The 25514-nt window shown below is 36.4% G+C and overlaps 1 protein-coding gene across 1 annotated transcript in view; it reads left to right on the top strand.

Annotated features, from left to right (window-relative positions):
• Positions 1-25514, top strand: part of GMCL1 (germ cell-less 1, spermatogenesis associated) — a 60956-nt gene that overhangs the window by 10113 nt on the left and 25329 nt on the right. Inside the window, exons 3-10 of the mRNA XM_002757661.6 lie at positions 439-535; positions 1637-1734; positions 3811-3923; positions 5112-5177; positions 8807-8891; positions 11245-11335; positions 18851-18988; positions 24974-25043. Of these exons, the coding sequence (XP_002757707.3) occupies positions 439-535; positions 1637-1734; positions 3811-3923; positions 5112-5177; positions 8807-8891; positions 11245-11335; positions 18851-18988; positions 24974-25043 (758 nt within the window). The remainder of the gene's footprint in view (positions 1-438; positions 536-1636; positions 1735-3810; positions 3924-5111; positions 5178-8806; positions 8892-11244; positions 11336-18850; positions 18989-24973; positions 25044-25514) is intronic.

Genomic DNA, 25514 nt, shown 5'->3' with positions numbered 1-25514 from the left:
CATTCTGGAAATTTCTCATTAAATTAAACTAAATTTTGGATTTTTCCTAATTTCTTTGGGGAGCATCCTGTTTTTGCTGACTTGGGAGTGGTCTGGTCTCTTATAGCTACTCAAAATGTACAGTAAGTTTGAGTAAAAAGCTAACCAGGTTCAAACAGAAATACAAGAATTCAATTTAGATAGTAATATAAGAATTTGTTTTAGTTTTTGTTAAAATAGTACTAAACCGAAAGTATATTCTGATATAGCTAATAGTGTCCTTATCTTAATTTCTTTTCTCCTATAGACATATTTGATAGTTCTTTTTCTGTTGAAGTAATAGAATGGATGAGTTTAATTAATGGGTAGAATAGTTTGCTTGGAATTCGAAATGGGAAAATAATTTGGAAGACACAGAAAGTACTTGATAATCATTGACTTTTTTTTTTTTTTTTGAAGTCTGGCTACTTTTCTAGTATGTTCAGTGGTTCTTGGAAAGAATCCAGCATGAATATTATTGAACTAGAGATTCCTGACCAGAACATTGATGTAGAAGGTAACCACCAAAATAATTACTATTATGCAACAATCATAAAAACATAAGCTTATTCTTTTGGCAGAAAATAAATAATTCCTTTTAGCCTTGTAGTCTAGAGAACTTTTATCATCTCAAGATGGTAATTTTATGTTGATTTACTCCATAATTTATCAGTTCTGTCTGTCCTGTCACTAATCTGTTTTGTCAAGTGGGCCTTCTAAGTCTGTTTACTTATCTTTGTAAATATGCCCACCTGAGATATAGAAGATGTAGGATGAAGGAAGGAAAAGTATGACCATTTTTTAAAATTACATAGAAAATCTGGTAAATAATACTTACTGATTATTCCCTGTGTATGAAGATGTTTTCTGGGAACAATAAAGGTATAAATCATTTAATGTTGTTTTAGAGCTAAAAGAATCCTTAGTTGAAGAAGCTGAGGCCCAGAGGAGTTAAGGGACTTCTTTTGGACCTCAGAGCAGTTTAGTGAGCCGATGTCAGACTACAGCTCTCCTCATTCCTAGTCCAGTGATCTTGCTGCTCCCCTAATTGGTGGTCCACATGGAAGTATCTGGTGCTCAATACAAAGGCAAAGAAAGACATTAGTTAAGAATATTTACAAAGCCAACCATGTGGGACATTCATAACAGTGGTAGTGGAGGAAGGATGGACAGGCATAGATCACTGTGGGGGCTGGGCATGAGTGTGGCATGTACAGGACTGAAGAGCTGTACCACATTTCCCAGTGGTGAAGCGCTGAAAGCAAGTAGGGTTAAGATTATCTTTACATCTGCATACTTTTACTTAACGATTGGTCTGCTCAGAAGTAAAACTTCTTCCAAGGCATCTCGGTTGTAAAGACTGATGTCAAGATTAGATGTTAGAAGAATGCAGCTAGATCTGGTAGAATAAACAGATTTATAACCTTGTTATTAAATTAACGGTGTCAACCAGTAACCATCACTAGCATTTTAATTCGAGATATTTTTGTTATCCTTGTGTGTACATGCCACATTTAGACAAATGTCTTTGTGTGTAAAGACAGTCGTCACTGTTACTTGTATAATATTTTAATAGATATAAATATTATTTCATTCTACATGTGTACCTTGCTTTCAGCACTGCAGGTTGCATTTGGTTCACTGTATCGAGATGATGTCTTGATAAAGCCCAGTCGAGTTGTTGCCATTTTGGCAGCAGCTTGTATGCTACAGTTGGTAAGTATGTACATTATTCAAAGAAAGGTTCAGAATAATAATCTTTGTCTCAAAGTGTGCACTCCAAAAACAAAAATAAAGCTTAGCTTTTTAGAGTTTTTAAATCAAAATGAAACATATAAATAGGCCATTTGTTATAAATTATTTAAAATGCATAACCAAAAGCAATTTATTACAACTGAGGGAGTCATGATGTCTGTATAAAATGAATGCAGGCCATTTTTGTGTAGATACTAACTTGTCTAAGATCATTTACAAATTTCTACTCATTAATGACAAGCAGATGATTACTAATTAATTCCATGGGTTCAAATAAGCATGGCATGCCTAGTATTTAAACTTTCTTTTAATTTTGAAAGAATCATGTTAAATCACATATATGTATTTTAATCTACTGTTAGAATGACAGATTTGTTCATCTAACAGAAGTGTATTGAGCAATGTGTCAAACTAGACACAGAAATCCAATGGTAACTTAAGGTGTATAATTCTTACCTTCAAAAAGTTCACAATATAGTATGTGTGTGTAGAGAGGGGAGGGAGGGTTGATACACAAACCCAAAGATAAAGTAAGAGCTGTTCAATATTATAGACATGATAATAAAGATTCTGTAGGGTTTAGTGAATGCATAAAGAAGGGAGTAGTCGGTTCATCCTGGTTGTATCACAGAGGAAAGTTACGTTTTCACATTGAGTCTTGAAAGGTGAAAGTGTGTTTGTATTCCAAAGTAAGAAGAGGAAGGAAGAGCATTTCAGACAGAGAACAGAGTAAACTAAGACCTAGCAATGTGAAACAGTGGAGGATTCAAGACTAGCAGGAACATGGCTCCCACATAAACATAAGAAGGATTGGACACGAGGGAGGCAGAAGCCAGATCATGAAAATACCTCTATACTTTGATGAGAAGTTTAGCCTACACATAAGTCCCTTTGGAATATTGTATCAGGGGAAAGACAAAGTTATGTTTTAGAAAGAATGCTTCAGTAACAATGTGAAGGATTAATTGAAGGAAAGATGAGTACAGCCTTAGAAACAAAAACTTATTCCAGTCATCCAAGGAAGGAAAGTAGGGTAGTAGCAATAACCTTGGAGAGGAAAAAGTGGGTACCAGAGAGATTAAGCAGGGAGAATCCACTGGACTTGGTGACAGACTAAATGTTAAGAGAAAAGGGGAGGAGTCTAGAATGATTTCCAGGTAAGTTTAAAATCCTAATGGAGTCAGTGTTTTAGTTTAATCTTAAAGTTTACTTTTATGTGGTATTTTTGTACTGATTTATTTGCAGTATTAGTTAATAGCTTGCTAAATATCCTTGGTTGAGATCATTTGATTTTCAAAACATTTTGAACCTTTCAATACTTATTTCCAAAAAGTATACTTTATTTTCTAACTCTGGTCCTTTTGAGTTTGTTCTGAATTCACTTCTACATTATTTTTATGATTTACTCACTCTAACTTATTAATATACCTGCATGATGAATATATTTCAGAAATTTGAATGAGAAGTAATATTCTTTCCACATATTAAAGTTAGTTCACTTAAAACTTATATAAACATTTTAGGTTAAAACTTTAATATTAATCATTTAAAATAATAATATACTTGTTTTAGGTGTATCTCTTAGATATTGTAGGTATTTTAAACTTTAATAATCACTTTCTGCTAATTCATACTGTTTGTTTAGGCCCATCACATGGTTAGTTGACTATGTAGAGTTCAAAAGAAATGGCAAAACAGACAAACTGCTGCTAAGGAAATTTGCAAAGGTTTCAGAGAGGTGAAGAATAGAAAAGAAAAAGAATAGCATTATTCATCTCTACCTTACTGCTCCCCTACCTTCCATTTTCAAATTCCAAGTATTTAGTTGAATACTTGCTGAATTTTTTTCACTATTTTTATTGGACTTATTAAAAAAAAAACAACTTAGGCTTGCTGCACTTAATGAGTTTACTTTCTTTTCTTCCTTCCTTCCTTTCTTTTTTTTTTTTTTTTTACTTTTTAATATGTAAAAGCACATATCAGAGCTAATTTTTCCCATGTGAAATGGGCCTTTCCAGTGCTTATTTATATTTACAGGATGGTTTAATACAGCAGTGTGGTGAGACAATGAAGGAAACAATTAATGTGAAAACTGTATGTGGCTATTACACATCAGCAGGGACCTATGGATTAGATTCTGTAAAGAAAAAGTGAGTTACCTTTCTTGTTTTGCTTCATATCCCACTTTTAGAAATTTGGTTGCTTTAGTTTCTTAGGAGAATGTATAGCTGTAAGAAATAATTAAGGAAAAATAGGATAGGGGAAGGGAATTTTGTTAAATAAAAAGTCCCTTTTAACTTTTGGACTAATTAGTAAATTCCTCAAAAGTGTTGTCTTTGGGCCGGGCACGGTGGCTCAAGCCTGTAATCCCAGCACTTTGGGAGGCCGAGGCGGGTGGATCACGAGGTCAACAGATCGAGACCATCCTGGTCAACATGGTGAAACCCTGTCTCTACTAAAAATACAAAAAATTAACTGGGCATGGTGGCGCGTGCCTGTAATCTCAGCTACTCAGGAGGCTGAGGCAGGAGAATTGCCTGAACCCAGGAGGCGGAGGTTGCGGTGAGCCGAGATCGCGCCATTGCACTCCAGCCTGGGTAACAAGAGCGAAACTCCGTCTCAAAAAAAAAAAAAAAAAAAAGTGTTGTCTTTGTAAGTGACCATAGGTGGGTTATCTACATGCTTATAAAAACCATATCACTCTTGATCGGGTATGGTGGCTAATACCTATAATCCCGGAGACCAAAGCAGAAGGATCACTTGAGCCCAGGAGGTTAAGACCAGCCTGAGCAACATAGGGAGATCCCATCTCTACAAAAAATTTAAAAATAAGCCAGTTATGGTGGCATGCACCTGTGGTCCCAGCTATTCTGGAGGCTGAGGTCAGAGGATTCTTTGAGCCCAGGAGGTTCAAGGCTGCAATGAGCTGTGATGGTGCCACTGCACTTAATAGTATGTTTTCTATTAAAATTGTTTAAGAAGTAGGCCTGATAGACATTATATCATTGTAACAACTGACATTCCTTCTAACTCTTGAAAGCTGCAATACCTGTTTTGAGATTTTAAAGAAGGTTATAGTAGTATGCAGATCCCTTAAACTATTTAACACAAACTCAAAATGAAGCTGTTAAAATTAGAAATGCTCTTGTTAATATAAAGAAAATACTCTCTAATAATATCCACTGACAAAAATAATACTAAATTTCCTATGGTTAAGCTAAAAGTTTTGAGCATGTTCTGGCAAGATTAATATTCTGATTTTATTTTAACTGTAAGTCCTACTTAATAAATTGTAAATACATGGCATATAATGTAATAATTATATATTTCAATTTCAGGTGCCTTGAATGGCTTCTAAACAATTTGATGACTCACCAGAATGTTGAACTTTTTAAAGAACTCAGGTATTTGAATTTCAAGTAACTTTATAATTAGTCACCCTAAAATATTGTTTACCATACTTTAACAAGTATGCAACGTTTTTGTAGAACACAAAAATATATTATGAAAAAGCAAGCAATTTAATGAAAGGGCTTGACTACATCCACAAGCTGAAAAAGTGCTACACAAACTAGTTCTTTGATGTGAATGATATAATGGATATTATGTCTACTGTTTTAACCAATTTTAATAGAAAAATGCATTACTGTTATAAGATTATAGAAAAGCTTTGGGTTTTGCCAGGCTTTTGGAGAATTTAAAAGTTACATATTAAAAACCATCTTTATTATTGAGAAATAAGTTTGAAGAAACTGTTTTGGGCTTTTAATTTTTTTAACCTTCCAAAACTCTTCATTTTGGTCAGTTTTCACATTAGAATGAATTCTCTAATGTGGAGTAACAGATGTGCATTTCCTATACATGTACATTTTTCCATCTCTGATTATTTCACACCTTGAATCCAAATCCGTAGTCCCAGCTACTTGGGAGGCTGAAGCAGGATGATTGCTTGAGCTATGGAGGTTAGGGTTGCAGTGAGCTGTGATTGTGACACTGCACTCCAGCCTCAGTGATAGAGTGAGACCCCAGTGAGACCAAGTTACCATAGTTCTTCACCATCACTTCCTAGTACAAGGTCTTCTGAACCAGGTCAAGGTATTCCCACTCCTGATGAGAGAAGTCTGTGGCCATGTCCCTGAATGTTACAAATTCATGGACCGTGGTTTTAGACAAAAAGAGCCAATCAGTCCTCAGGGTTTCTCTTGAAAAGCAGAGTTGGGAAAACCTAAACCTGTAATCCCAGCACTTTGGGAGGACAAAGTAGGAGGATTGCTTGAATCTAGGAGTTTGAGATTATCCTGGGCGACATAGTGACATCCCCTCCCTTTGAGAAAATATCGATCTTCCTTTAAAATGTTAGCACCACACAGAGTCCCATGTAGACTTTGGGCTCCCACAGTGACCTGCACTGCCTTCTTCCTCAAGTGGGACCTGGTCACGCATAGCACAGCACAGAGCCAGAGGTCCAACACTTCTCCATCACCTATGGAATATGTAGTCCAAGCTGGAATAGTCAGGACCATAGTCATCCCTGAGAAGTGGATTCCAGGGTCCTAAAGACCTACAAGAAATATGGCGATGACAATGATGACTGCCTTGCTATGTTGCCCAGGGTAGATTCAAACTCCTGGGCTCAAGCAGTCCTCCCACCTCAGCCTCCCAAGTAGCATGGACTATACACACATACCACTGGACTTAGCTTAGTTTGGCATTTTGAGTTAAGTACGCATATTATCTGTTTATTCCTTCCTGCAACAAGTACTTCCTGACTGTTTATTATGTGTAAAGATACCCTGTTAGGGGCTATGAAGGATGCAGAGATGATTTTGTCATAGTCTGTTGCTATCAAGGAGTTTATTTATGGTAATGGAACTAAGGTATTTGTGATGGGTCTGAGAAAATCTGGCTAGCAGTGAACTTGAAGAGTGGTTGGCATTACAGTCATTTACTGGCTTGCATTTCCTTGACAGTGGTGCTTCTGAGACAAGGATACAGATGTGCCCAGAAGTATGTGACATTCTGATGGAAATATACAAAACCAAAGACAAACATTGCATAGCTCCCTGGGATGTGAATTTTACTGTTTTTGTTTTTTGGTGAGAAGGAGGTGGGAAAGAGGTAATTTTTTTTTTTTTTTTTTGAGACAGAGTCTGACTCTGTTGTCCAGGCTGGAGTGCAGTGGCACAATCTCAGCTTACTGCAACCTCTGCCTCCCAGATTCAGCTAATTCTCCTGCCTCAGTCTCCCAGTAGCTGGGATTATAGGTGCATGCTGCCACACCTGGCTAATTTTTTCTATTTTAGTCGAGACTTTAAATAATCTCCAGATGTTCTTTTAGTACCTAATACAATGTAAATGTTATATGGTTGTTATAAGTTTTTTGTTTTTGTTTTTTTTAATAATTTTTCCACCAAATATTTTCAATTGGCAGTTGGTTGAATCCACAAATGGAGAATTTCACTGTGTTGCCCAGGCTGGTCACAAACTACTGAGCTCAGGCAATCTACCCACCTCAGCCTCCCAAAGTACTCAGATAACAAGCGAGCCACCATGCCCAGCCAACATTTTTATGTTTAAATACATTATGGAATAGAAAGAATTCAAAAATCCTTCAACTCTCAAAATAAAATACAATTTATAGAATGTTACTTTTTATGGTTAGACCACCTCCTAGATTATTGGGTTCTTTCCTTTCTTTTGCCTTTATGAGGTAATTTGGTAGAGAAGTGGGAGAGACATTCATCACCTGGTTATGTCAAGGCATAAATAAATCACTGCAGAATGGTTGATTTGAAAACCATTAGAAACACTTTAATACAGTCAACACTCCATACTGTGAGTTCTCCATTTGTGGATTCAACCAACTGCCAATTGAAAATATTTGGGGGAAAAACTAATTTTAAAAAAACCTAATATCATCTAACAACTATTTACATAACACTTACATTGTATTAGGTACTATTAAAAACATCTAGAGATGATTTAAAGTATATGGGAAGATTTGCATAGGTTACAAGCAAATACTGTGCCATTTTATATAAGGGAATTGAGCATAGAGGATTTTGGTATTTGTAGGGGATTCTGAAACCTATCACCCACAGATACAAAGGGATGACTCTAATTTCTCATTGAGCTTTTAGAAAAAGGAGCAGAATCCTCTTAAAAATCCAGATGCTCTCTTGGGTTTTTATGGCTCAAAGGAAAGAAAGAATGAAGGAAAAGCAAAACAAAACAAACAACTGGTGTTATTATATTCACTCTAAATAACTAGCACATCTTTCTTGTCTTATTCTCTTGAATAGTAATAAAACCGTAGTTTATAGCTAAACAGTTCTCTTAAACCTAGAGGTTAAAGATTACTGTGAAGTTATAGCTGTTTTAGTGTATTTTCTTTTTTCTGGGGACAGTGTCTTGCTCTGTTGTTGCCCAGGCTGGAGAACAGTGGTGCACTTTCGGCTCACTGCAGCCTCCACCTCCTAGGCTCAAGTGATCCTTCCCACCTGCTCAGCCTCCCAGGTAGCTAGCTGGGACTACAGTCACACACCAACATGATTGGCTATTTTTTTTTTTTTTTTTTTGTAACAGAAAGTCTCAACATGTTGTCCAGGCTGATCTCAAACATCTAGCCTCAAATGATTCTCCTGCCTCCCAAAGTGCTGGGATTACAGATGTGGGCTACCATGCCTTTTTTTTTTTTTTTTTTAAACAACAACAAAACAACATAGAAGTAGAGTGTCGGAAGGCAGAAAAGAAAGGCTGTCATTTTATCAGAGCATACTGATACTGAAAGTTGTCTTATTGGAACCTTGCTTTAACTTGATTAATCAGCAGATCAGAGCTTTGTTTCCGTATCAATATGAAAACGACCTTTCACAGCACACTTTATCTGTCTTAGGCAGAAAGACTGCTGTCATTTTTAATTCCATTTTTTTTTTTTTTTTTTTTACAAGAAAGACTTAAAGCTTTTAGTTCCACCAGGGTCCTTTAGCCTGTGCCTGAAGATAAGCTCACTTCCTCTATTTATCCTTTTCAGTATAAATGTCATGAAACAGCTCATTGGTTCCTCTAACTTATTTGTGATGCAAGTGGAGATGGATGTATACACTGCTCTAAAAAAGGTACTGACATAATATGATACCGTATTATGCAACGATGTCACCTCAGCACTGCATATAATGGTGAACAACTGGAAACAGTGTCAAGTAATAAAGGAATGGTTATAAAAATGTAGGAAAAGGAAATAGGCCAAAACATTAAAAAGTCTTTATATTTAGGAATTTGGTATTATTAGTGATTTTAACTTTATTTTTTGTGCTTTTCTGTTTTAGGAATACTTTTCCGTTTTTTCCCAGACTTTTCTTTAACAAAAAATATGTTATTATTTATTTACATAATCAGAAATGTTTTATATTGTTTTTAGGAATGTTTTCAAAATTGAGCTTCAGTTAATGATGGAATTTTTGCACATACTTTTTCTAAGAAATGTTGAAATTCTTTTAAAGGCCTATTTGTGTGTCTGGCATATGTTTTACTTCATCCTTTTGAAAAGTTTCAGCATTTTAAAGTCTAATTTTATTTTCACAATTCTTTGAAGACACAAATCAGCCATTACTCTTTCATGTAGATAGTGAGACTCAGAGCAGACATGAGGCAGAGACTGGGCCTTGAGAGTCCCAGTCCATTGCCCTCTTCCTACTCCATAATCCTGCCTTTACTTACCCTTTTGTCCCCAAAAGAGCAATGTGAGTATTTAACACAGTTGTAAAGCTTCAAACCAAAATGCTTTCTAGCTTATCTCATAGGGACTCTGTGTGTGTGTTTTTATGGTAGAGATGAAATTTTGTTACTATTTTTTCATCAAGGAACTTTACTATCTGGGCTATACAGTCTTTTAAAAAATTGGAAAAGAGTCCAGGCACAGTGGCTCTCACCTATAATCCCAGCAATTTGGGAGGCCCCAGACTGGCAGATCACTTGAGGCCAGGAGTTCAAGATCATCTTGGGTAACACGGCAAAAACCCCCCTCTACAAAAAGTACAAAAGATTAACTGGGTTTGGTGGTTCATGCCGTTAGTCCCAGCTACTCAAGAGACTAAGGTGGGAGGATCACCTGAGCCTAGGAGGTGGAGCCTGCAGTGAGTTGTCACAGTGGCATTTATTTCTGTTGTTATAACTGCTTTTTGCCAGTAATGATAAGTGCTAATACTTATAGGGTATTTACTCCGTGCCATGCACCATTCTAAGTGTTTATATATATTAAATATTTTAATGTCCTATGAGGCAAACATATTATCATGCTCATTTTACAAATGAAGAAATTAAGGCCCAGAGATATTAGGTAATTTGCCCAGCTCTTAAGTGCCAGGTCCAGGATTTAAAAGTCTTTGCTCTTACCTACTCTGCATGTTATCTCAGCAGCAATATGACTAAGAGCACCTTTTTCCTGTGTTAATTTCTTGCTTTTATAATCTCATCTAGTATTTAGTGAAATTGAGTTGTGAGTAGAATAAATTAGTATAAAATTACTAATGTAATGCACATAGATATTAAACCTTTACCTTTTTAATACAGTAATCGCCAGTATATTTGTGACCATAACTACTTCTCAAGATTGGCTTACTCCTTAGCACACACACCCAATTTTTCTTTTTTTTTTGAGATGGAGTCTTGCTCTGTCACCCAGGCTGGAGTGCACTGCAGTGGCACGCTCTCAACTCGCTGCAATCTCTGCCTCCTGGGTTCAAGCAATTCTCTGTCTCAGCCTTCCAAGTAGCTGCAATTACAGGTGCCCATCACCACGCCCAGCTAATTTTTTTTGTATTTTTCATAGAGACAGGGTTTCACCATCTTGGCCAGTCTGATATTGAACTCCTGACCTCATGATCCACCCGCCTTGGCCTCCCAAAGTGCTGGGATTACAGGGGTGAGCCACCATGCCCAGCCCACACACCCAATTCTTATTATAGGACTATGATTTTTTTTTTCTTTTTTCCTTGAGGCAAGGTCTCGCTCTGTCAACTTAGACTAGAGCACAGTGATGTGATCAAGGTTCACTGCAGCCTTGACCTCCAGGGCTCAAAACATTCTCCCACCTCAGCCTCCTGAGTAGCTGGGACTACAGATGCATGCCACCATGTCCAGCTAATTATTATTATTATTATTATTATTGTAGAGATGGGGTTTCACCATGTTTCCCAGGCTGGTCTAAACCTCACTCAAGTGATCCATGGCCTCCCAAGTGCTGGGATTATAGGTGTGAACCACAGTGCCCAGCCATTGGACTATGATAATGCTGTGATAAATTGAGAGTTTATAAGCATGTGATCTAATAGTTAGTTGTACTTTCTTTCTTGCAATTGGTGGTAAAGTAGAAGTTACATTTTTTGGCTATTATATTTTAAGGTGAAAGCAATTTGAAAATGTAAAATAAAATGAAATTTTATAATTTTTTTCTTATTTTTTTAAATCTAGTGGGTGTTCCTTCAACTTGTGCCTTCTTGGAATGGATCTTTAAAACAGCTTTTAACAGAAACAGATATCTGGTTTTCTAAACAGAGAAAAGGTACGCTGAAGTTTTTGAGAATTTGTCTTTTTTTTTTTTTTTTTTTTTTTTTTTTATTTGATTATAGGTTTTGGGGTACATGAGCAGAGCATGCGAGACAGTTGCGTAGGTACACACATGGCAGTGTGCTTTGCTTTTCTTCTCCCCTTCACCCACATTTGGCATTTCTCCCCAGGCTATCCCTCCCCACCTCCCCCTCCCACTGGCCCTCCCCTTTTCCCCCCAAATAGACCCCAGTGTTTAGTACTCCCCTTTCTGTGTCCATGTGTTCTCATTTTTCATCACCCACCTATGAGTGAGAATATGCGGTGTTTCATTTTCTGTTCTTGTGTCAGTTTGCTGAGGATGATGTTCTCCAGATTCATCCATGTCCCTACAAACGACACGAACTCATCATTTCTGATTGCTGCATAATATTCCATGGTGTATATGTGCCACATTTTTCCAATCCAGTCTATTATCAATGGGCATTTGGGTTGCTTCCAGGTCTTTGCTATTGTAAACAGTGCTGCAATGAACATTCGTGTACATGTGTCCTTATAGTAGAACGATTTATAGTCTTTTGGATATATACCCAGTAATGGGATTGCTGGGTCAAATGGAATTTCTATTTCTAAGGCCTTGAGGAATCGCCACACTGTCTTCCACAATGGTTGAACTAATTTACACTCCCACCAACAGTGTAAAAGTGTTCCTATTTCTCCACATCCTCTCCAGCATCTGTTGTCTCCAGATTTTTTAATGATCGCCATTCTAACTGGCGTGAGATGGTATCTCAATGTGGTTTTGATATGCATCTCTCTGATGACCAGTGACGATGAGCATTTTTTCATATGATTGTTGGCCTCATATATGTCTTCTTTCGTAAAGTATCTGTTCATATCCTTTGCCCACTTTTGAATGGGCTTGTTTGTTTTTTTCCTGTAAATCTGCTTGAGTTCTTTGTAAATTCTGGATATCAGCCCTTTGTCAGATGGGTAGACTGCGAAAATTTTTTCCCATTCTGTTGGTTGCCGATCCACTCTAGTGACTGTTTCTTTTGCCGTGCAGAAGCTGTGGAGTTTCATTAGGTCCCATTTGTCTATTTTGGCTTTTGTTGCCAATGCTTTTGGTGTTTTGTTCATGAAGTCCTTGCCTACTCCTATGTCCTGGATAGTTTTGCCTAGATTTCCTTCTAGGGTTTTTATGGTGCCAGGTCTTATGTTTAAGTCTTTAATCCATCTGGAGTTAATTTTAGTGTAAGGTGTCAGGAAGGGGTCCAGTTTCTGCTTTCTGCACATGGCTAGCCAGTTTTCCCAACACCATTTGTTAAACATGGAATCCTTTCCCCATTGCTTGTTTTTGTCAGGTTTATCAAAGATTGTATAGTTGTATGTATGTTGTGTTGCCTCCGGTGCCTCTGTTTTGTTCCATTGATCTATATCTCTGTTTTGGTACCAGTACCATGCTGTTTTGATTACTGTAGCCTTGTAGTATAGTTTGAAATTCGGTAGTGTGATGCCCCCCGCTGTGTTCTTTTTGCTTAGAATTGACTTGGCTATGCGGGCTCTCTTTTGGTTCCATATGAAGTTCATGGTGGTTTTTTCCAGTTCTGTGAAGAAAGTCAATGGTAGCTTGATGGGGATAGCGTTGATTCTGTAAATTACTTTGGGCAGTATAGCCATTTTCACGATATTAATTCTTCCTAACCATGAACATGGAATGTTTCTCTATCTGTTTGTGTCCTCTCTGATTTCGTTGAGCAGTGGTTTGTAGTTCTCCTTGAAGAGGTCCCTTACGTTCCTTGTGAGTTGTATTCCAAGGTATTTTATTCTTTTTGTAGCAATTGCGAATGGCAGTTCACTCTTGATTTGGCTTTCTTTAAGTCTGTTATTGGTGTAGACGAATGCTTGTGATTTTTGCACATTGATTTTATATCCTGAGACTTTGCTGAAGTTGTTTATCAGTTTCAGAAGTTTTTGGGCTGAGGCAATGGGGTCTTCTAGGTATACTATCATGTTGTCTGCAAATAGAGACAATTTGACTTCCACGAGAATTTGTCTTTTTAAAGGAAATTTATTAAAATCAGGCCCTGTGAGAGCAGAAAATAAAGAAATTTAAAAAATGAAATCAGGCCCTGACTTCTTTATAGACTTAATTTTAGAGCTTGGAGAAGACTTTAGCAGTTATCTACTTCAGCCCCTCATTTACAGTGAGAAAATCAAGGCTAGATAAGAAAAATGCCTTACCTATCATTATCTGAATTGTTAACCTCTTGAACTGTCACCATACTCTTGATCCCCAAAAACTATTGTATTTCCCATTTTATCACCAACAGATCTTGTTGATGTGCATTTGTCTTGCCCACACTGAGTTTTCACTAACTATACCCTGTCAGGCAACCATTCTTAACAGGAGGACATAGATAGGCTTTCATGTGTCACTGAGCCCCAAAAGTGAATACAGAATTTGATGTGTGCGTGTGTGTGTGTGTGCGCACGCGCGCATGCATGCCTTTGAGGGAGGAGAGTTTCCATACCCTTCCATCAGTTTCTCAGTGGAGACTGATCTAAAATTGGTTAAGATCAATTGATATAAGGTCTTATCTGCTCAGAGGAGGGTATGCAATGTAAGAAATGTATGTATGTATATGTTATTTTTTACTTCGCTAAAACATATCTAGAAAAAGTATTATGACTGTCAGGTGCAAAGAACTGGTTAAAACATAATTCTTAGTTCATGGTTTTCTTAGTTATTGGCCACCTTTTTGGTTTATTTTTAATACATTGAGCCTTTGTGACCTAATCTTTGAGTACTAGAACATCAGTAACTTCAGTCCACTCATGTGCTTCTTTTCTATTGTGTCCCTCTGACTTTTCCCAACCACTGTCTTGAATTTCGTGTTTATTATTGTTTTGCCTTACAAATATATGAGAAGAAAAATATGTATGTAATTACACCATGTATGTATGTCTTAACATATATTACATAGTGGTATGCTAATAAGCTGACTGAAAAAATAATCTCTGATTAGTAACACTTTTTAATTCCCATGGTACAAATTTTCCCATCGTGGCTAATTGACTGCAAGCTACCAACATGACATCACTGCATGAGAAAAGAGATGCCCACAGTCAGCTTGTATGAGCAAGTGGCAACACACCACTGGATAATATATCATTTTGCTTTGGTTGTTATGGAACTATGTTACATTGTGGCCTTAATTTTAATTTCCTTTATAACTAAAGAGATCAAACAGCTCTTTATATGGTTATTAGCCATATGTTTCCTCTTCTGTGAGATGTCTGTTCAGGTGTGTTTCCAATTTTAATGTCAAATTTGTCTTTTCTTAGTGATTTATAGGCATTCTTTATATATTTTCAATAACTAATCCTTTGTGATAAATATGTTCTGCATTTCCAGTTTATAGGTTATTTTTTTACTTTATTAAAGATGTCTTCTTGGCTGGGTACCGTGGCTCATGCCTATAATCCCAGCACTTTGGAAGACCAAGGCAGGAAGCTCACTTGAGCCTAGGAGTTCCAGGACAGCCTGGGCAACATATCAAAACCCTGTCTCTACAAAAAATTAAGAATTAGCAGGGCAGCCAGGAGCAGATGGCTGTCGCCTGTAATCCCAGCACTCTGGGAGGCTAAGGTGGGTGGATCATGAGGTCGGGAGTTCGAGACCAGCCTGGCCAACATGGTAAAACACTGTCTCTACTAAAAATACAAAAATTAGCTGGGCATGGTGGCAGGTGCCTGTAATCCCAGCTACTCGGGAAGCTAAGGCAAGAGAATTACTTGAATCCAGGTGGTGGAGGTTGCGGTGAGCCAAGATCGCGCCACTGCACTCCAGCCTGGGCAACAAGAGCGAAACTTTGTCTAAAAAAGAAAGAGCAGGGCATGGTGGTGTGCACCTTTATTTCCAGCTACTGAGGAGGCTGAAGTGGGAGGGAGGATCACCTGAGCCTGGGGAGATCGGGACTGCCATGACCACATAACCACTGCACTCTAGCCTGGACAATAAGAGTGAGACCCTGTCTCAAGAAAAGAAAAAAAAATGTCTTTTGACGAATAGATGTTCTTAATTTTAAATTTTGGTGCTCTTTATGTCTTATTTAAATGCATTTTATAGAATTATTTTATGTAGTCAGATGTCCTATGTCAGAGCCAGATTTTTCTATCAAGCTCTTGAAGTAGTAACTTGTAAAGACCCATGAGATCTAATTTGATTCCCTTGAAGAACAAAAATACTAAACTTGTATCTTAAGATATACTTTTGTGTTACATTATGGCAATTAAAGAAGGACTAGAGAAATTATAGAGGAGAAAAGTAGGGGAAATAATTTAAACAGAAGAGAGGGAAAAGCTGAAAGAGATGGAGGGTAATGAAGCTAAAAAGATAAAGGGACTCAGTAGAAACAGGAGATGTTAGGTAAATGTTGACAGAACCTTATAATCATTTGCACTCCAGATGGATCTGCCATAGCAATCTATCAAAAGAGAAATTGCCCTGTATAGCCTAAGTGGCAGAAAGCAGAGAAGGAAGCTATGGTCCACTTCTGGTTCCCCACTCGAGACTTTCTCTCCCAGCCCCTGAGGTGTGAAAGAATACAGTCCAAGATAACTTTTCAGGGAGACACACTGACTGCACAAACCAAAATGTATGTCTAATGGTCTTGTTTTTCTAATTTTAAAACTGTTGAAAATGACTCTTAAAATATTTATATTTATATTTATATATTTATTTTTATATTATATTTATATTTTATATTAATGTATAAAAATATTTAGAGTCATTTTCAACAGTTTTAAAATCATAAATATTACGAATACTTAGGATAGAAAAAATGCTTGTGAGCCCTCACCCATTGTGTTTTGTGTGTGTGTGTGTGTGTGTGTGTGTGTGTGTGTGTATTGTTTTTTTGTGTATATGGTTTGTTTTGTTTTGTTTTGTTTTTGAGACTGAGTCTTGCTCTGTCACCCAGGCTGGAAGTGCAGTGGTGCAATCTTGGCTCACTGCAACCTCCACCTCCTGGGTTCAAGGGATTCTCTTGCCTCAGCCTTCTGAGTAGCTGGGACTACAGGTGCCTGCCACCACATCCAGCTAATTTTTTGTATTTTTAGTAGGGGCAGGTTTGCTATGTTGGCCAGGCTGGGCTTGAACTTCTGGCCTCAAGTGATCTACCTTCCTTGGCCTTCCAATGTGCTGGGATTAGAGGCATGAGTCACTGCACCTGTCATATATTTTGGTATATTTTTTTAAGTTTTCTTAATTATTTGACTTTTCAGATCTATATGAATTAGGACTATAAGAAACAATAGAAATTTAGAAAGTTTCCTACACAATTATACTTAAGGATTGCTATTAAATTTGGCTGATGGAATAAGTATGACCACACGTTGGCCAGCAAGAAACTTTAAAACATCTTTTTCGTTCTATAAATTCTTAGAGAAGTAAATGAGCCAATCTCTTCTACAGCCTTGACAAAAAGGCTTCATGAGAGATAATCACCAGATTTCATGAGACAATCCAGATTTAATTTTTATATCTCGTTCATGTGACACAACACCTGTAAAAACAAAATGGTATTCTCAGCACACCCCATGAAATTGGCACATTTAATTCAACATATGAACTAGCACCAATGTTGTTATTTTAAAAAGCAAGAGATACAAATCCACCGTCACACACCTGTTGTACAAATAAGCAAAGCTGACTATTTTTAAATGAATTTACTGCTTTCTTGTTTGCTTTACTTACTCTAGGCAGGTGCCAAGGGAATGCAAAAAATATATATATGAGATAATGTGGAAATTATTTTCATTAACTTGGCTGTCTTTTTACAATTTTCAGGAAAAAAAAAAATATTTTAGTGGGGAGCACCTTTCTGGTCCACAGAAAACCTATGTTCCATGTGAAGCATGGTTTGAGACATAATAGTCTATAATGGCAACTGTCATGTTTTTTTTCTTATCCTTAATAGAAACAGGACTGAGTGTACATACTCTCCTGGGTTTATGTCATTTAACAGAAAACATAGACTAGGGCTCATGCACAAATACCTGTTTGATAGTAACTCTAAACCTTTCCTTCTGACTCATGAAAGTCAGTTACACACTGGCATGTAACTGATGGTAATTTTTAGGAATAACCTTAGATTCTCCCTAAAAGAAAAAAATTATTCACCGGGTGCAGTGGCACGTGCCTGTAGTCCCAGCTACTCAGGAGGCTGAGGCAGGAGGATCGCTTGCCCCCAGGAGTTCTGGGCTGTAGTGCACTATACCGATCGGGTGTCCGCAGTAAGTTTGGCATCAATATGGTGACCTCCCGGGAACAGGGGACCACCAGGTTGCCTAAGGAGGGGTGAACCGGCCCAGGTCGAAAACGCAGCAGGTCAAAACTCCCATGCTGATCAGTAGTGGGATCATGCCTGTGAATAGCCACTGTACTCCAGCCTGGGCAACAGCGAGAACCTGTTTCTAAAAAAAAAAAAAAAAAAAAAAAAAAATTTATTCATATATTTCATAATTATTATTTATTTTAGAGACAGGGGACAGGGTCTTGCTCTGTCATGCAGGCTGGAGAACAGTGGTGCAATCACAGCTCACTGCAAGCTAAAACTCCTGGGCTCAAGCAATCTTCCCACCTCAGCCTCCTGAGTAGCTGGGTCTACAGACACATGCTACCACATCTGGCTAATTTTTTAAATTTTTTATTGTTTTTAGAGATGAGGGTCTCATGTTGGCCAGGCTGGTCTTAGACCTCCTGGACTCAAGTGATCCTCCCACCTAAGCCTTCCAAAGTGCTGGGATTACAGGTGTGAGCCATCCTGCCCCAGCCTTGAATTATCTTAATAATAACTGAATACTACCCAACTGTTGCAAATCTAGGGCTACAATGTCTGTCTATTTTATTTTATTTTAAATAGAGATGGCATATCACCATGTTGCTTAGTCTGGTCTGGACCTCCTGGGCATAAACGATCTGCCAGCCTCAGCCTCCCAAATGCTGGGATTAGAAGCGTGAGCCACCACAGCTAGCCATACAATGTCTTTCTTATTTTATATTTCAATAGAGAATTAATATATTAACTAGCATTCATTACATGTAGCTGAAATTTAAGTTAAAAGAAATTAAGAAATATTCTTTATCCTGTGTACCTTACCTTGAGTTTCACTGCCTGTTCATTTCCTGGGAGGGGATTCTGGCAAGAGAATGTAACCCTAAGTACCTTTCTCAAGACTTCCTTTACCAACTTGCCGCACTGTAAATGCCAAATCCCCAGAAACAGGTAAATTCCTAGCCCAAGGGTCTCATTAGGGCCAAAGTTAGTTTCCTGGGATTTTTAAATAAATCTCCCTATGTTTTTATTTGTAAACCTAAAATTTATAAAATTCTTGAAAACTTTAAAACTAGCTTATTTTGTATTCCAATAGACATGAGTGTACATGAGTATCACCCATTCATAAAAACATTTAAGAATAATAGGTTTGAAAAGAATGCCTGCTTAACTTACGTGCTTTTTTATAGATTTTGAAGATATGTCCTTTCTTGAAACTGAACAAGGAAAACCATTTGTGTCAGTATTCAGACATTTAAGGTTACAGTATATTATCAGTGACCTGGCTTCTGCAAGAATTATTGAACAAGATGCTATAGTACCTTCAGGTAAGAGAACATAATGAATTTGTCATTTTAAGTAATATATTTCTGATTATAATAGTAATATAGATCATAGAAAAGAGCAATGAAGGAAATAGAAATTATTGTTATTCCAAAAAAGGTATACATTTTTATGCCAAGGTAGCATCATACTGTAGAGGTAATTTTCTGTGCTTACATGAGTATTTTCTCATACTGTATTTCATTAAATATTCTCTAGAGTATTTAAATGATTATCTAGTATTCTGTAACATGGATGTTCTTTAATAAACCATGATTTTGGATCAGACTTTTAAAAATGACATTTGAAGTATTTAAAGATCATAACTGCTTTTTCTACTAGTGCTCCTTAAATTTGTTTATTTTGGTTTTATTCTAAAGTCTTAAACTTCATGTTGAAGCAAATGTATCTTTGCTAATTATAGTTCAAATTTTTTGAAATAAGTACTGATTTACCTTTCTGAGTTAAATCTCTAGTGCTTGTGAAAGATTCCATTTAGTACTATATGCACATAAGAAATGAAAAACAGAATTTCTGTTTGAAATTCTACATATAATGTTTGTAGTAATAATTAGAGTTATATATTTGTCTAAAAAGTTGTGATTATTTTGACACCTTAATTGTGACATAGCTGTATGTTTGTAGATTTAAATTGTTCTTGAAATCTTTATACTTATTTGGAAAGGAATTTAAGGGAAGGAAAACTTAGAATTAACTCTTCTGGTATATTTGGAAGTAATGCATTTTTATAAAATCACTTTAGCAAGTTTATAGATATAGTTTAAGTCACAAATTCTCTGAATTTTACATTCCTTATAGTATATTAGTTCTATAATAGTTTTAGTATCTGTTAAATACCAGGCCCTAACAATGATGTAATGTTAGATGCCAAAGTCAATTACATATGCCACACTAATTGTACTTCCTTTTAAGGCTTTTTGCAAATGAATTTTGAAAGAGATTGGGGGAAAGTTTGTTCTAAAGTGGTTTAATTTAAATGTGCCTGTGATGCAAGTGGATAAGCTTTATATTTTTGGATTGCAAGATGGGTATAAGTATTTCTAATCTGAAATATTTTATCCAGTATAAAATCAGAAAGAATTTAGATCTGAATTTTTTGCCAGATTTCAGTCATTGTTACTGTATCTTACAGATGCTTATTTATCACATTGTAAGGGACAGAAGGAAGCCACTTAGTTAACATATTGAGGTAGATTGGTGTATACTCTCAGTAGGAATATATCTTAGATTTGAAATAAGTTGAAATTATTTTGATTAATCAACCTAAAACTCATTGATCATTTTTCAGAAATAGTGCCAAACATGTTAACATTAATCACAGCCATTTGGCGATATGGGGAGTTTGGGTACATAGGTTTAAGCGTGTTTAGGTGAAAAATTAGAAACATGTTTAATTAAAAGTTGAATCAGGACTTTGAATAGAAGCGCTTTATTTTAGGATTCAACTGTGTCAAGTACAGTTGTACTCCATTATTTCATGGAATTATGTATAAATATCAAGGTTTATCTTAGGTCATTGGGTTCATTAACTGTCTTATTCCATACCCTAGGCATGCTTTCCTCTACTTTGGTACCTCTGACCTATCTTGTTACCATTCCTCCCAGACCTTTCTACCATGTACCCTGGAACCAGGGACAACAAAATCTCAAAATCTGCCACCTCTTTCCTCCTCTTTTTTTTTTTTTTTAACTTCCAGAAGAAGCTGTTTTCCCTCCGTAGAAGACTTTCTGGCTCTCACGCCCTGCTAATATAGGGTCAGGAGACCACGGTCCTAGCCCCCTCCGTGTGCACTTTCCAAACCATTATTGCGTGCCATCTGAGCCTGTTTTCTCTCATGTCCCCTAGTCATTTCTCTGCATTCATTTAAGACTTGAACACTTGATTTACTGTCTATTTCTCCCCACCATGCAGTCACATGGTATGTACATATGAACAAATCCATTTAATATTTCAGCTTCTTAGTAGTTATTTGACCTCAGCTCCCAGTCTCCTAGTTTTTTTACCTCTTTGCCAAACATTAGGCACTGTCTACCTAAAACCTGGATTAGTCATGAACCTTGTGAACCCAGAATTTCTCAGCATCAGAAAGCTGGTAGTCTTTAGGCTTTTATATAACCTAGCATATTCATAGCCTCATTCCCTTTTACACTGCTCTTTAACATCTAATCCATTTTAAGTCCTCCATTTTCTGCCAGTCTTTCAAACCTCTCCTGCCTTTTCTTCCCTCTCAAGCTTGGATTTCATGATAGATCATGTTAGGTCACTCTTCAACTCTGTGTCCTTCACTTGGCAAAATCCTAAAACTAAATTAAACCTTCTTTGTTCCTGTACCCTCCCCTTTGTGCTGAGTACTGCTGCAGAGCATTCTGCAGCCTTCGTATTGGTGTCACTGCAAATTCACATTTCAACACTAAGCTTGAACCTTGGGACTTCCTTACACTACTTTTAGCTCATCATTCCTCTTTTTCATTTCCTTCAGCAATTGTGTCAATTTTCACCACTCTGTTCAAACTTTCTACCCAATTACCTGTCAGTTTTGTGAAAATAAGTTACTGAAAATGAAAAGGTATATAAATCCATATAATAAATTCAGAAAATAGCTTCAGATTAGATTTTTATATTATATGTAAGCATTTTTGAGCCAGCCTTCTCCATAATTTTGTGTTAATATTTTATACCTAGATTATCTTATTTGTCCATGTAGGAATTTTTTTTTAAGGTAAACTTTTGGTCACTCATCTTCGTCATCTTATATATGTGTTTCATAAAGTAGTTCAACTTGTAGGCTTAGTTTTTTGCTATAAGCCATATTAGTTTTAAGTAGATTTAAGTGTGTGTATTTATACCTGAAGATACACTTTTCCCTTCACTTAAACAAAAAATACTGGGCAAATTAGGAAGTATCTTTTTTTTGATTTTTAAAGTTTGTAAATGTAAGACATGAGATTTTCAAATAATATGGTTTTAGAGGTTTCCTTCCCCATATTCTTTGTGTAAAACTAGGGAAATAATCTAAATAAATTCAGTCTAATTTATCTTACTTATTCCATTGGGAAAATACTGTGTTTACATTCAAAACTGCTATAGGCTAGATCTCAGCTGCAGATCCTATCCATGACACTGTCAAATACCACCTTTACGTGCTCTTCTTTTTTTCCCCCCCGTGGACTTGGGAGAGGCAGGTGGGTAGAAACAGAGTCTTGCTATGTTACCGAGGCTGTTCTCAAACTTCTAGCCGTAAGCAATCCTTCTACCTCAGTCTCCCAAAATGCTGGAATTACAGGCATGAGTCACCCTACCCAGCCCCTATTTTGCGTTTTTGTTTTGGACCTTGGTCTGATAAAGTTTAAGTTCTGAAACTTTCTACTATTTAGTCAAAGTTTAGTCTACTTAGTCAAAGTTTCTTGAAGGCACTTTTTCAGTGTCTTTCCAGCCAACAGTAGCTCTCTGCCAAAAAGGATCTGGCAACCTCTGCCTAGTGTTTCTTCCTTTGTAGAGATGACTGCATACAAACATATCGAAAACTCTGTGTAAAGAAACTCACTTCACTTATTTTTATCCCATGTTTTACCAGGGATTCTTTTTTTCCCCTTTTGCAATGCCATTAACATTGCATTTGAACTTGTGTTACATTGACTTATTTTTGGAATGCTACTTTTGAGACATGGGACCTAGAATCCTTAGGCTACCAATGACCAGAAAGATTTCAAGTTTGACTTTTTGCTCTTTTGGATTAAGGCATGACAAGAGGAACAAAAGTATGTACTGATGGTTTTAACTTGTTAAAATGCTTTTGGTTTTAAAGGAGGTTATACAAAAATTGTTGGAATTTAAATTTTGAAACATTTTTATGGGCTACATCTTACACGATATTTGAGAATATACACATGTGTAACGCTTTCCAATTTTACAAATGAATCATGAAATGCCATATTCTATCTCTAGATCAATGAGTTTCAAACTCCAGGCATTTTAATAGGTAGAGATCAGCTTTAAAATATATATATATATAATATATATTTTAGAATTTAAAAAAATATGTGTGTATGTGTACTGAGTTATGTAATAGTTGCTACTAGTATTTACCTCTGAAGACAAATTGTCTGTATCCTAGACACTTAATTGTTATTCCTTATAATAGCAATAATATAATTTTGAAGGACCCTGAAAGAAAAATTCAAAAGTGTATTTAGACCAGATGTGGTGACTCATTCCTATAATCCCAACACTTTAGGTGGCTGAGGCAGGAGACCTCTTCCCCATAAGAAATGGAAAAGTTAGCTAGGCATGGTGGCAGACATCTGTAGTTCCAGCTACTCTGGAGGCTGAGAGGAGAATTGCTTGAGCCCAGCAGTTCAAGTCTGCAGTTTGCCAAGATAGGGCCACTGCACTCCAGCCTGGGCCACAGACCACACCCTGTCTGTTTAAAAAAAAAAAAAAAAAAAAAAAAATGATGGGGGGCGGTATTTATAGGATGTTTTGAGGAAAGACACCAGTAAATCATTGGAAGTCACCTGATTACTTTTGTTAAGTAGAGACCTAGGAAGTGACAGTCAGGTTTTAATTGCACTATAATTTTTCCGCCTTTTTTAGATAGAGATTGAGAAATAATTTAAGAACTTAAGAAAATAGAAAAACTACCCATTCTAATTGGGAATAAACCAAAGCAGAAAGATAAATAGTGCTAAGCGATTCTACTTTTTTAAATTTATTTTTTTTTTTGAGGCAGGGTCTTGCTCTGTTGCCCAGGTTTTGAGTGCATTGGCATAACCAGGGATCACTACAGCCTTGACCTCCCAGACTCAAGAGAGCTTCCTGCCTCAGCCTCCAGAGTAGCTGGAACTACAGGCAGGCACATGCCACTGTATCCAGCTGATTTTTGTGATTTTGAAGAGACCAGGTCTCACGATGTTGCCCAGGCTGGTCTATAACTCCTGGGCTCAAGTGATCCTCCTACTTCAGCCTCCCAAAGTGCTTGGGATTACAGGCATGAGCTATCTCACCTCGCCTACTTTTATTTTTAATCTGTTTTTATCTAAAATAAGATTTCTACTTACAGAGGCTTCTTTTGTGAAAAAGAATTGTATTTATTATTAAAGGAATATCTATAATTAAATTTTTATTCTATTTAGAATATAAAATATTTTAATTTTTATATTATCTAAATCTAATATTCTAGAATTATTTATTGAATGTGCATGTTTTATCTACTAATTTAGGGATGACTTATTTCCCAAAAAAACAAATTAATTGTTATTTTTAGATGTTAATAATGAAAGAGTTTACTCAATTTTCTGTCAGAACTTCTGTAAAAACTAAAAATACAGTTTCAGGTATGATTTTTACAGTTGAAAAATTAATATGAACTATGAAAAGGAAACCATTAAATGCAAGAATATGCTTTTAACTAGGGATTTACATCCCAATTTAAATGTATACAATTTAAGTGCAGTCTAGCCTGAGACAAAGCTATATAATCTTTACCACTTTAAAGATCATTAAGCCATTATAGTATTTTTGTGAAATATAAGCTACCTACTGGTTTCGTTTGTTCGTTTGTTAGTTTATTTGAGATGGAGTCTTGTTTTGTTGCCCAGGCTAGAGTGCAGTGGCAACCTTGGCTCCCTCTAACCTCTGCCTCCTGGGTTCAAGCGATTCTCCTGCCTCAGCCTCCCTAGTAGCTAAGATTACAGGCACCCACCAACACACCAAGCTAATTTTTGTATTTTTAGTATAGATGGGATTTTGCCATGTTAGACTGATCCACCTGCCTTGGCCTCCCAAAGTACTGGGATTACAAGAGTGAGCCACTGTGCCTGGCATAAGCTACCTACTCTTTAAATGGCTATTTTAAATTCGTATTTAGAAATGGTAACAATTTTATCAATTAAGAGTGTATAAATTCTTTATGTTCTTCAGTCATTATGAATTCTTTTAATGAATTTATGAATTTATTCTTACATTTCAGAATGGCTGTCTTCTGTGTATAAACAGCAGTGGTTTGCAATGCTTCGGGCAGAACAAGACAGTGAGGTGGGGTAAGTATATTATACCATATTATTTTTCATTTTAAAAATTTGCCATGAATTTTTTAATGCATTCATTATGTTGAAAAATCATTAACAGTATTGAAAACTCAAGCTATTGAAGTAAAGATCATATAATCACTTTTCATTATGTTTTGCAACATTATCAGTCTTATAAATATCTTTCTGGTTGATTAGATTGTGTAATGCAATTATTAAAATGTAATGTGCTTTATGAGTAGAATTGAACATGTAATCCATATATACTGTGTTTCACTTAATATCATGATTTTATTTCATCATACTGAACTATTACTTCGTAAAGCATAATTTTTATATTTATGTCTAGATAAATCTGTTTATCTTATTTATGGTAGTATTGTCAAATTCTGATTAATGTAATAAATAGGTTTCAAAGATCTGTAAGTCTAAAATGAATTTAAAAACCATTCAGGCTGGGCATGGTGGCTCACGCCTGTAATC

This window comes from Callithrix jacchus, chromosome 14 (assembly GCF_049354715.1).
Source record: "Callithrix jacchus isolate 240 chromosome 14, calJac240_pri, whole genome shotgun sequence".
NCBI classification, from domain to species: Eukaryota; Metazoa; Chordata; class Mammalia; order Primates; family Cebidae; genus Callithrix; species Callithrix jacchus.
The sequence above is the reverse complement of the archived record's forward strand: the minus strand, read 5'-3'. Positions and strand labels throughout refer to the sequence as shown.